This window comes from Gymnogyps californianus, chromosome 12 (assembly GCF_018139145.2).
Source record: "Gymnogyps californianus isolate 813 chromosome 12, ASM1813914v2, whole genome shotgun sequence".
Lineage (NCBI taxonomy): Eukaryota > Metazoa > Chordata > Aves > Accipitriformes > Cathartidae > Gymnogyps > Gymnogyps californianus.
This window is the reverse complement of record NC_059482.1, coordinates 20,715,212-20,727,319: the sequence shown is the minus strand read 5'-3', so window position 1 is coordinate 20,727,319 and position 12,108 is coordinate 20,715,212. Positions and strand designations below refer to the sequence as shown.

At 40.9% G+C, this 12,108-nt stretch overlaps 1 protein-coding gene across 2 annotated transcripts in view; it reads left to right on the top strand.

Annotated features, from left to right (window-relative positions):
- Positions 1-12,108, top strand: part of MBTPS1 (membrane bound transcription factor peptidase, site 1) — a 25,316-nt gene extending 13,208 nt beyond the window's left edge. Inside the window, exons 15-22 of one of the 2 annotated variants that reach the window (XM_050903765.1) lie at positions 1,477-1,633; positions 2,515-2,639; positions 3,663-3,740; positions 6,182-6,322; positions 8,685-8,816; positions 9,338-9,464; positions 10,151-10,281; positions 11,294-12,108. In XM_050903765.1, coding sequence (XP_050759722.1) covers positions 1,477-1,633; positions 2,515-2,639; positions 3,663-3,740; positions 6,182-6,322; positions 8,685-8,816; positions 9,338-9,464; positions 10,151-10,281; positions 11,294-11,490 — 1,088 coding nt within the window. In that variant the 3' untranslated portion in view covers positions 11,491-12,108. Of the gene's footprint in view, positions 1-1,476; positions 1,634-2,514; positions 2,640-3,662; positions 3,741-6,181; positions 6,323-8,684; positions 8,817-9,331; positions 9,465-10,150; positions 10,282-11,293 lie in introns of both variants that reach the window. The other variant, XM_050903764.1, reaches the window with a different exon arrangement.

The window sequence follows — 12,108 nt, the reverse complement described above, 5'->3', positions numbered from 1 at the left end:
GAAGGAGAGTTGATAGATTTGCCAGGCAGGGGACAAACCAAGCAGTCCACGCTCTTTTCTGCTCCAGTATGTCCCTCTATTTAACCATGACATGCTCCAACAAGACCCTCTTGTCTTTTGGGCTGCGATGTTCTTCAGTGGACTGTAAAGTGAGGATGCATTCTTCTGACAATTTTCTAGTTCTGGAAATGTTGTCAGTAGTAATCTTTTGTTTATCTTGATTCTTCAATAAATATCTCACCATTGCTTTTTGAGTTCAGTGGATGTGCAACTGGATACAGAAATGATCACCCTTAAAAAAGTAGCAAAATAGTTTCTCTTCTGAGACCACTAGTTTTATAGTTGATAGCGGCATTACAGGACTTCTCTCTCCTCTGATTCACCATTACATTGTACCTCATTTGATTAGTAGTTTGTTGGGCTTCCAGAATTTCCTCAATGGGAAGAAGTGAGGGGTGAAAAATGCAGTGATCCGTGGTCCATCTGCCACTTCTCCGTAGCTTGTGTTGCCTGCAAACTTGGTGAGGGTGCACTCTGTCCTGTCGTCCATGTCATTAACATGGTTTCTACAGGATCATTATCAGAAGGCTTTCCAAATGCAGACTGCCTGGACTTGCAGAATTGGCCTGGTTGCAAGGGACCGTGAGACACGGGGCCAGCATCAGTGGTTTATCAGATTGGTCAGGGTGTCATCCTGTCAAGATTTGCATTGTCTCTGAGGAAGGAAATTCCACCACCTCTCTGGGCAATCAGAAAGTGAAGAAGCAAAATGGCTTGATATTTAGAAGCAATCTAAAATCATAAACATGTTTTCAAGGAGTATATTTTTCTGGTTGTGTTTTTCACTGATGCAGAGCAGGTTGTGCTTGCTTGTTCACAGGAGTGGGAGAGGGTTACATGAAAGTGGCAATGGCACTTTAGTCAGGTCTACTAAAATGCAGCTGTAGTTTTCAATGTCTGAATCAAACCAAGTTTCAGAATAATTGTTGTCTACCTGGCTGCAAATCTGCAGTAGTGAGCAGAGTATCTTTTAGAATTGGAGCAGTGAAAAACCTTCTGACTAGAGTGCATCTACATTAGCACTTTAGTTTGGATCAGCGGTGAATCTCCTGATTGTCCTCTTCTGCCACAGTTTGGCTCGGCTTATGGAGCGTTTGGGTGTGACCAAACTGCAACATACACACCTGACACATGCAGGCATTCACTTCATGAGACCACACAAGCACGAGTCATAAGTAACACCCTTAAAAAGCATACTATGCTGCCAGACTGATTTTTGGATACAGTTGTAAACGGAATTGTCTTATATTTCCCATCCTTAAATGTGACTTCTTTAGGTGAGCTGCCGGAGTGGGGCACACAGACCAGATATTGTGCAAAATGTGCGCTTGTGTTGACTTTTGCGTGGGTTGCGTCAATAGCAATAACATTACAGTGAACAGCCTGGTGAACTCTTGTTTTTGCTTTTACACACAGGGACTTTACTGATGGTGGACAGTGAGGAAGAGTATTTTCCTGAAGAGATCACCAAGCTGAGGAGGGATGTTGATAACGGACTTTCACTTATAGTGTTTAGTGACTGGTACAACACATCTGTGATGAGAAAAGTCAAGTTTTATGATGAAAACACAAGGTACTGATTTGTGTCAGTTGTTTGGGAAATAAAATGCCATAGAATTGACATTTTATGCACGTATTACCCTAAAAGTCCCAAATGTGATGCGCTGTACTTTAGTGCTTGCATGCTACCCGTAAGAAGGGACTACTTGAAGAGCAAAATTGACATTAAGCTGCAGCTTAAGGAGAATAGCTACCTATTTTATCATGATTGCAGAGGCCCCCTTGGTAATGTAATCTTCTTTTAAAGCCCAGAAAAACATTTACAATGAAAAGAAGTAAGAAACTGGAGACTGACAAACAAAGAAAAACAGATAAGTTTTCACTTTTGGGGAGCAGAATAGAAAAAAAAAATGTGGGTTGCAAACAGAATCGCCAGGTTGTGCACCCATTATTGAAATCATTCCAGTGTATTGTATAAAGAGAAAATATGCTAATATCACCAATGGTGATAAAGACTCTCATAATTACTGTAGTTGTCAGCCTGTTTTGTGCTACTGTTAAGCTAGAAAGATCTATTCTGCAGTTTGTGAGCAAGTAACGTTTTGCTTCATTAGAAAAATGAGAAGTAGATTACATGACTTGTTTTTACCTCATCTTAGCCAAACAAAGAGCGTACGGCTGAATTTCTTTCTGGCAAATTGAAGTTTTCCATGGAACTGAAATGCACTGAGAACTTTACATTAGTATTACTTAACTTTTGCCCAAAAGCGTCGGTGTCAAAGAGAGACAGCTGCTCATATGCCCCTGGAGTTAAATAAGGCTTTGAGATGTAGTTCACTATTTAAATGACTTTGAAAAAGTCTGCATGTGGGAAGACACCTGACTTTTCATTATACAAACTCTAGGATTATATTCTGTATACTAATAAACTGTATTATGCTGTAATTTTTACAGACAGTGGTGGATGCCTGATACTGGAGGTGCTAATATACCAGCTCTCAATGATCTGCTTTCTGTCTGGAATATGGCCTTTAGCGATGGGCTATATGAAGGCGATTTTACCATGGCAAACCATGAAAGTGAGTACTGGAGTCCATTGCCTATGCAGGCTACAGTGTGTTGGTTGGAAAATGGTTTTCTGTGAGAATGAGATTGAGCAAGAGTCAAGGGAACCACTTGAATTCAGTGAAAGGAGTCTCATAAGCATGCTTAAACGATTACTTTCTTCATAGACTGTATGTGAAAAATTTTCAGACCAGATAATGAATGTCCTCAGTTTAGGCTTGCATTCTAGGTGCTGATACTTTGAAGAGTATTGTTGGGGTGTGTCTGTATTTGTCTGGACTATAAATATTAGTTGCTAAGATGAAGCCTTTGGTTTTGATTTTGCAATTATGTGGAAATTTGAAATTTTGGAGGAAGAAAATTGGTAAGTAGTTTTTCCTTGGAATACGCCAATTTAGACATGCATCACAACATCCTGAGATGTTTTGTAAATTCCTGTTCTTGTAATCTTTTGAATTGTTCCCCCTGAAGTGAATATGTTTGATTGGTTTCAAGTTCAAACTTTGTGGTTAGGCCACAGGTCTGTGACCTTACTGTTTTCTGGTTTTCTAGGTCTAGCCAGTCTTTCTTTTTATCTGACCAAGTCACTTGATGTTTTCATGCTTTGTTTCCAAATCTCTGTCTTCTGACTGGTTCATTCAGAAAACGTATGTGCAAAGAGAAGGCACCAGTGTTGAGGGCTCTATATGCTTACCAGTGTTGATCAAAGGAGACAGGTTCTCTGTGGTATAAATAATGACTGTTAGTGTGAAATACTATGTTTCTCATGGCATTTGATTAAGCTTTTCGGTTTAAAAAAGATAATGTCAGTCTCCTAAATGGAAAGATTTGAAAGCCGTATGTAAAGGTGAACCTGTGAAAGCTGTGCTTAGAAATGCCTTCTCTGTGAATACACATATTGGTCAAAATATGCAAATTCAGAGCAATGTTCCTGGGAATGTTTTCTTCTGTGCTTGTTTTAACAGCTCACTGAAATATGGTGGGAAGGGAGGAAGTGTCATTTTTAGTCTAAACTGCAATTTTGTGATGTCTTTCAGTGAATTATGCATCAGGATGCAGTATTGCAAAGTTTCCAGAAGATGGCATTGTCATTGCACAGACTTTTAAGGATCAAGGTATGCGCTTCCTTGTCTTTTTTCTGTGTTTTAAGTAGAACTTTGGAGTCGGTGCACAAGCAAAGTTACAAAGTCTAAAGGTGTAAAAACAATTAATTTAACACATTGACAGGGTAGGTGTTTTTTCATTTTGCCTAAAACATGTAGTTGGATACCTAACAGGCAGCTGCAATATGAGTCTATACAGTTTTTATATAGTACAGCAATATCCAAGTGTATATATGCAGTCTTTATTGTGTTTGCTGTATGTAAACACATCTGTATGTACATGTGCAATGCATCTTTGGAGGGGAGAGGATTGTGTCGTTATTGTGTTACTTGCCCATCTCTCTCACAAATTTCAAGTGCTACTGGAATATACCCCGTAATCATTGCCAGCTTTGGTGTGAGTGTTGTGGTAGCTGTGGTGATCTAAGGATATAGGTAAGGAAAATTTTGGTAGACAAAATGTCACCTGCTAGACTCTTGTAAGAGAAAATTTTAGGTGTGCAGGAAGCCTATACTCTCATACTTGAGTGATCTATTCTCTGTGCATATCCATTCTCTTTAGTTTTATCATAATATCGTTTCATTTGTGAGGTGGTAATGCAGAACTGTAATGGCAGCAGGCCATTTAAAAAAAAAAAAAAAACAAAAACCATGGTTTTTTTGATCCTTTAGGAAGTGCTGTGTAGGACCAAATGACCGGAACTGTTAGCATGTTGCGGGTCAGGTTTGTGTATATGGGTGTAGAGGGTTTGAGTGTGTGAGCAGAAGCACATGCATAGCTTCTGATATAACTCAGCAGCTGCCAGAGAAGATCAGCAAGTTCATTGTATTTTTCACTTACGATGTGCAGTAGACTTGATTACCTAGTGGAGAAATTTTCTGGAACAGTAAGGAGCTCATCCATGTGAGCCTTTTGGAGGAAAGATGATAACCCTGGAATGCTGTGTGCTGATGACTTAGGTATTTCTTTATGTGAGAGAGAGAGACAGTGTCAATTTGACAAGTAGCCTGCTAGGCCTGCTTTTTCTGTTGACTCCTTTTCATTGCAATTCATGAAGCAAGAGCTCTGTGTTTTGCTTCTGCTATCTAAAGGCAGTGTCTCAAGTAAAGGAGACTAAATACTTAGCATTTGAAATTTGTCTTGTTTTGGTTTTTGAACTGAATGTTAGAGGCGGGAAACCTTTAGCCTAAAAGCAGCTTTCTATGCTTCATTTTAGTTCCTTCATGAATTGTGTTTTCCCTCCTGCTGTTTATTAGAGCTTTCAGTTCACAGGAGATAAAATGATTGGATGGATTTGTAAGATACAAATGGCAGGTTTATAGCCAGGTGTCCTCTGGGTTTTACTGTACATACCTATTCATACTGGGAAGGTTCCTGTGCTTTTTTCATCTTTCCTGTTTATCCATTATCTCAGTTATAATTGTAAATGTCTCGCAAACATATCTTTTTAGGTTGCCAGTTTATTATTCAGATACTTGCAGGGCTTTTGGAGGCAGGCCTTTAAATGATACTCCTTCAAAAATTACTCTTTACAAGTGTTTCAGAAAAGGCTGAGAAGCAGACCTGTGAACATGGCAGGGCTGGATGTACTGACAACTGGCTCTGCCTGCGGTTCAAAGAACAGCTGGGGTGAGGAGGGAGTAAAATTTGCCAAAGGCTAAAGCTGGGGGGGGAAGGTGGGAAAACTCACATGAGTTTCTTTTTTTTTTTTTTTTTTTTTTTTTTTTTGGTGGCTTAAGTATCCTTACTAAACAATGCTTGTCTTTGTTCCTGAATTGGAAGCTGAACAGACAAAGTGAAAGGGTAACTAGTAACTGCAGAGTTGCAGAGAGGTGCAAGCCCAGCAGTCTTTAAAATGGGCTTCCCCTGAACGGCTGCTTTAAAGGAGTTCAGTCAAAGCCTTTGTCTTGCAGCTGCTGCTTGCAGAGACAGATGTTATATTTTATGGAATGTCTCTATTCTCTTTTGTCAATTCCATATTAGATTTTCTTGTAGGAATAGGTAGGCATGGCAGCAAAGTAAGTTGATGAAGAGCGGTGTGCATTGTAATGGCTGATTAAGTTACTGTCTCCTGTAGAATTCTGCAGAAGGACTAAAACAACATAAAGCAATTTGTAAGGCAGAACATTTTGATTTTTAAACCTGTTGCTGAAAATATTAGGGTTTCTCATTTGTGCATGTTGAAGATAATCCAGGTTGTGAGGTCTTTTTCTGCTTCTCCACCAAAGAAAAAAAGCCGGTAATATCAGTAGGAAACTTCACAATCAGGGTCTTGGAGCAGTTTCATTTTTATCATAACATCATGGAGTTTTTGAAAACATTTTGCATAAATGTGTGACATGAAGAGTGGCATAGCTGCATTTGTAAGTTTGCAATGCAGGCTGTGTTGACTTACAGGTAAATTGATGTTGATGCTTTGCAGGCTATGAAATTTATTTGTGCTTTGCTTTAGGTCTTGAAGTTTTAAAACAGGAGACTGCTGTAATTGAAAATGTCCCTATTTTGGGACTTTACCAAGTTCCTTCTGAAGGCGGTGGCAGAATTGTTTTGTACGGCGACTCTAATTGCTTGGATGACAGCCATCGACAGAAAGGTGTGTAAGCTTTGACACGCAGGAAGAGTTATTGTCTTAAGCTGACAACTGTCCTGTGGGGTTTTTACAGCTCCTATCAGAAGTAGCTGTTTTCTAGGGACTCTGAATATTCCTAATTGGGGATTAATCTCAATTCTGCAGAGCTCTACTGAAAATGCTGTAAGCTGCAGTTACAGCAAAAGAGCACCCCACATTAAATAGCCCTCTGATAGATGGGAGCATTTCCCCCCGCCCTGCATGGGTCCTTTGCCTATTTTTCCATTCCACAAGCTTTGGGGGCTGATTTTGGGGTGGGTTTTGGGGGTGGGGGGGTGGTGTTGGTTGGGGTTTTTTTGCTTCTTTGGGGTGTTTTTGTTTCCAGCAAGCACTAACAGTTATACATGCTTGATTTGAAGTTGTGAAGGGGCCATTAGGGGATCCCTTCACTTTTTCTCCAGTTGCATTTTCAGAATGTTTATGTAGTACAATGGATTTTATCTTTTGAGTTTGCTCATCAGCGTGCCCTGTTCCCTTTGCAATGTTTGCCCTGTTCCCTTTGCAATGTTTGCCCTGTTCCCTTTGCAATGTTTGCCCTGTTCCCTTTGCAATGTTTCCTGTGAGGATTTATGGTAATGTTCAACATTTCAGTTGCACGTTACTATTTTCAGGTTATTCTACTTTGATACAAACCAGCTGGTGTAAATATGTCAGAAAGTAGGAATTTCTGTTTGGGTTTTCAAAGTGTTTGTTTGCAACTCGGGGTAGCAAGTGTGTGAGTGGTGTGTGCGTGTGGTTTCTGTGACTCCCAGAGAAGCCATTCTCTCTGCCTACACACTGTGGTTGGTCCTTATAAAACCTTTTTTCAAGCACATTGTCTTTTTCTGCATTTCCACTGAATGTGATGTTCAACCTGAATTTTCCTTTTGTGATGAAAAGTACATTTATAATTTTTTAAGCCTTTGTCACGACATTTTAAAACATTGGGTTATGTAATCCATCCCTTGCCCAATTTCTTTAAGTTTAAAGGAACTTACTGCCTAAGGGAGCTCTCTGTCTGTAGCTCATTTCTTTGTCTCCCAAACATTTTCTTTTTCTTTGAAAGTTCTCCAGTTTCTCCTTATCTGTCTCTGGGTGGCTTCCAGTGAGTTGCCGTAACACCAACATATCGGTGCCTTATGTGCTTGCTGTAGGTTATTGGAAGCATGTAGCATAGGAGAAGATACATAGCTTTAAATTAATACAATGCTTTGTGACCTCCCTAATGCTGTTAGATTCAGTGTGACCTGTGAAGCCAGAAAAAGTGGAAGGCTCTAAAGAAATCCTTTACAATTAGCTTTTAAGTTGTGAACCAGGAGCTATGTCTCCTGCAGAGACATCGGTGGCTTTAACTGAGGTAAATTCCTAACATTTGTGAATATAAATCCTTAAAATCTGATTGACCTCTTTAAAAATCAAAGGTAAGGGTTTAAGGGACACCAGGATTATGAAGATTAATTCCCATTCCCAGCCAACTGTTCCTGGGGGGAGAAGTTCTGAGAAAAATAGTTTGCTGTGTGGTGGAAATAGCTGATAAGGCATTGTCCTACTCCTGCAAATGGAAGTTTTAGAGAACTGTGATATTAACTAGCTGGACTGCTTGTTTGTTAGGGGTAGCTCTGGATTAAGGTGGTAGAAATTCAGGAGAGAATCAAAATGAGGGTTCATGTGCTTTTGAAGTGCAAAGGAAAACCATGATCAAGTATATTGTGGCATTGATTCCCAGCCTGGTCTGTACCACAGCTGCTGTAGGTACTGCTTTTGCTTTAACTGGGATGTAACCAGAACCTTTCCCCTTCGTTTGTTTGTTTATTTTTTTTAAGCTTTGGAAAGCAAATGAGTCATAACTTTCCACTGAAAACACTACCTTGTTCTTACTTTTCTTTGCAAGGTATTTATTTTGTCCTTTCAAAAAAATAGTTGTTTCTCTGTTTCCCTCTTAAAAATGATATCAGAAGCTCTGAGCTTCCTGTGTTTCCACACCAAAAAACCTAGTAATTTTTGCAGGGACTTGGATGGCCTTGCACAACCTGGAATTCCCCTATTTGAGACCTGTTGTTTAATGTCCTACTCCCCAACAGAGCCTGATTTGGTACACAAGAAAAGATATTTTAAGACTGAAGAGATTATTTTTGTGTTTGTGTATTGGGAGGGGGATGTGGGGGGGGTGTTGGAAGTTGCATCTTTCTGAAATTGGGCCTAGAACTTCAGAAGGAGATGAACAAGAGCTAGAAAAACTGATTGTACTTTTAAATGTCGTTACATCCTTCTTAACAGAAAGATAAGCCATTTTAAATGTGGCATAATGCATATCTTGTTTTGGGGCTTGGGGCTGTGAAATCCGCAGATTGCTTTTGGCTCCTGGATTCCCTCCTGCAGTACACTTCTTACGGGGTGACGCCGCCAAGTCTCAGCCATTCCGAAAACAGACAGCGACCGCCGTCGGGAGCTGGCTACTCTCTCCCCGAGCGGATGGAAGGTGAGAGCCTTAATTACCAGGCAGAGCCCGCAATTGAGGGAGTGTCAGGGTGGAATTTAGGAAGACGCAGGCAGACCCCTTGAGTTGTATGCCAGTAAGGTTAGTTTGGTGTGAGCTCTACAATGTTCTGTTGTTTTACTAGAAGAGAGCACTTACTGTAGGGATTTGTCATGATATAGTTGTGATTCGACTAAAGAAAATGTTCTGTTCGTAGAGTAGGAATTTTCGGATGCCTGCTTCTGCTAGGGAGCATTTTAGTTGCTAGCTACAGAGTGTGTATAAAGTAGTCTTGTCTCACGTGCTGCCAGCAAAACTTGGATTACCTACTATTGTAGGTGCACAGTCTTACTGTTTTGTAAGGTACCCTTTGGTTAATTCTAACCAAGATTTAGCTACTGAGTCGTCATTACTGTACAGAGCTCCTCGTTTTACAGTGGCTCTGTTTAGCTGGAGGCGAATGTCGGTAACGCTTATCCTACTAGTCTTTTGGTAACCCAGTCTGTCTCTGCTGTGAGTTGCAGGTAACCATTTGCATCGATACTCAAAGGTGCTCGAGGCTCACTTGGGAGACCCTAAACCCCGGTCCCTTCCTGCTTGTCCTCACCTGTCCTGGGCCAAACCACAGCCTTTGAATGAAACTGCCCCCAGGTTAGTATATGGCTTTCTTATAGTTATACAAGAAGTTTCGCTTTTGAGTTCAGCTGAAAAATTATTTGTTCCATCTGCTTTTGAAAAGGACAGCTGGAATGCCTTTCCTGGAGAAATACCAGATTGCAAAGAGGAAATAATGATTAATGCCTCTTCAGTGAATAACTCTGACTCACCTTATAGCTACACTATGAAACTGGGGGATTTTAAAAATAGTTTCACCAGTCAATTCACTGTTGTGATTGAGTGATCCCAACTTAGAGTGAACGGTCTTGCTTAAATCCATCGTCACTGCATGCCTTTGAAATAGTTTTCTGAAGCAGCTTCTTGGACAGCTTGCCTAACTCTGCCTTCTGTAGTATCATTTGTCAGTCACTCGAAGGAAGATGCATCAGCATACAGCCCATACTTGTCTGCTGAGCTGCTAACGGTTACTTCTGGTAGTCTGTGTGCAAGAAAGAGTTGTTAGTAAATAGTTGCCAACTAAGTGTGTCCCTGTGGTGTCTGAATTTAACTTTGGAGGCCTTCAAACTGCAGAACCTAAAGAAAGGATCGGATTATCGTTTGGGTCCAAACTAGTGAGTTACTTGTAGGTTCCAGCTGTCACTTTCTCTATATGTCTCTACAAAATTCCTTGCATTATGGAAGTAAGTGAGCAGACACCTCTGTCTTTAAATTTCTTCTAGCAACCTTTGGAAACATCAAAAGTTACTGTCAATTGACCTTGATAAAGTGGCTCTGCCCAGTTTTCGACAGAACCGACCCCAAGTGAGGCCATTGTCCCCTGGAGAAAGTGGAGCATGGGACATTCCTGGAGGTAAATATTGAAAAGTTTGAAAGTTGCTGTTTTGCTTTGCTTTTTGTATAAGCTTTGGAAAAAAAATAAACACGGTGCAGCCAGAAGAGAGGCCACGTGTTTATTTTCAGTTGTGAAAAACAAGCAAATAATAGTATGGCTGTGTTGTAAAAGGCTGACTGATGAAGCCTGAGAGAAATATTTTTGCATATGAATAGTTTATTCAGAAGAAAGCATGCATGCCATACTGGGAGGAAGATGTTGGTGGGTGCTTTTTGGGTAGTTGAGGTTTGTTTTGGTGCTGTTCAGACTGACGGGTGTCGGCAGCAGTCCCTGTCTTTGGGAGCTGTGGCTAGATACCTCCTGCTAATTAAAATTCCTTGTGTGAGTCCAGAGGAGTTTGTCTGAATGGTGCCTAGGGCAAGGTGTTACAAATGATGTAAAGCACTTGGCACAGCTTTCAGTCTAATGGTGGGCTGCTCTCCTGTACAAGCTGGGCACTCCAGGCCCAGCTGGAAGTAGTTTGACAGCCTCATGTGTGCTCTTTTCCCAGTCTGAGCTGCTAGAGCAAAAGATGCCTGTAAAAACGAAGGGTTTGGTTCTAGAGCTCGTCCTCACCATGTGCGTGCATGGTCTCTGGAGCAAGCGCAAAATCACTTTCCTTGTGGCATCAGGATTTGGTGTGATTTATAGAAATTACTTAGTGGTAAAATTACGGTCAAGCATTTGCATCTCTCTTCTAATGCAGAACAGAAGATTGTTGTTGCAGGAGAAATCTGGGTTATACTTTCATGTACCCAAGTAGGTCCAGCTGGAAATGCTGGTGCTTTTCTGTAACGCTAGCATCCTGTCGTATTTTTGCTGATCGGTCTGCAGTTGTTGATCTTCCTGTCTGAAATGTAATCTGATTAATAGCTGTTTCATCTTCGAACAAGAGTTACTGTTGGATCGTTTTGGTAGCCAGCGTTAACACTGCAAAGACATTGTAGCTCATGTGGTCGCTAGTCGCTTCCAAACCTCTTTGCCTTTCTAGGTATAATGCCTGGCCGGTACAACCAGGACGTAGGACAGACTATTCCGGTCTTTGCTTTTCTTGGTGCCATGGTGGTTCTGGCGTTCTTTGTGGTGCAGATCAACAAAGCGAAGAGCAGGCCAAAGAGACGGAAACCACGAGTGAAACGACCACAGCTTATGCAACAGGTTCATCCACCAAAGACGCCTTCTGTGTGAAAGCTCTCGCTTGCCAAAGATGACTTCCTTTTACTGGTTGCTTTTCTGGGTGATCGATCGCTCAAGTGAAGGTGCAGCGAATGCGGCACTGATCATACTAGTAATTCGCACCTGACATCATCTCATAGTCTTTGGTTTCTGGAGAGAAAAAAAAAGGACCTCAGTTGATCGTCTGTACATAAAACTGCAGCTTTAAGCAGCCGAAGCCACCAAAGACTTGAATACCGTTTAAATGGCTGCTTAGTCACTACATATCCCAAGAGGGGGAAAATGGACCTTTTTTTAAGCTGACCAAACTAAAATTTATTTGTTTAGAGGCTATTTTCTATATTTATTGTTGGGGAGGGCGGGGGGAAAAGTCACTTTAAGGACCTCTGCTAAGGAAAAACAAGTGCATTTTTTTGGACAGAATGCAATTTTCTAGAACGGTATTACGCTGAAGAGTATAACATATGCCATTCAAGGAGGGAGGGGGCGAGAGAGACCAGTACGAATCAGTGAGACATACTCCTGCAGTTTATTTTTATAAAGCTAACTACCATGATGTTTTGTAATTTTTGGTCATGATTTCACCGTTGTTGGTGAAGCAGATTTTCAATAAATATGTTATCTATATGA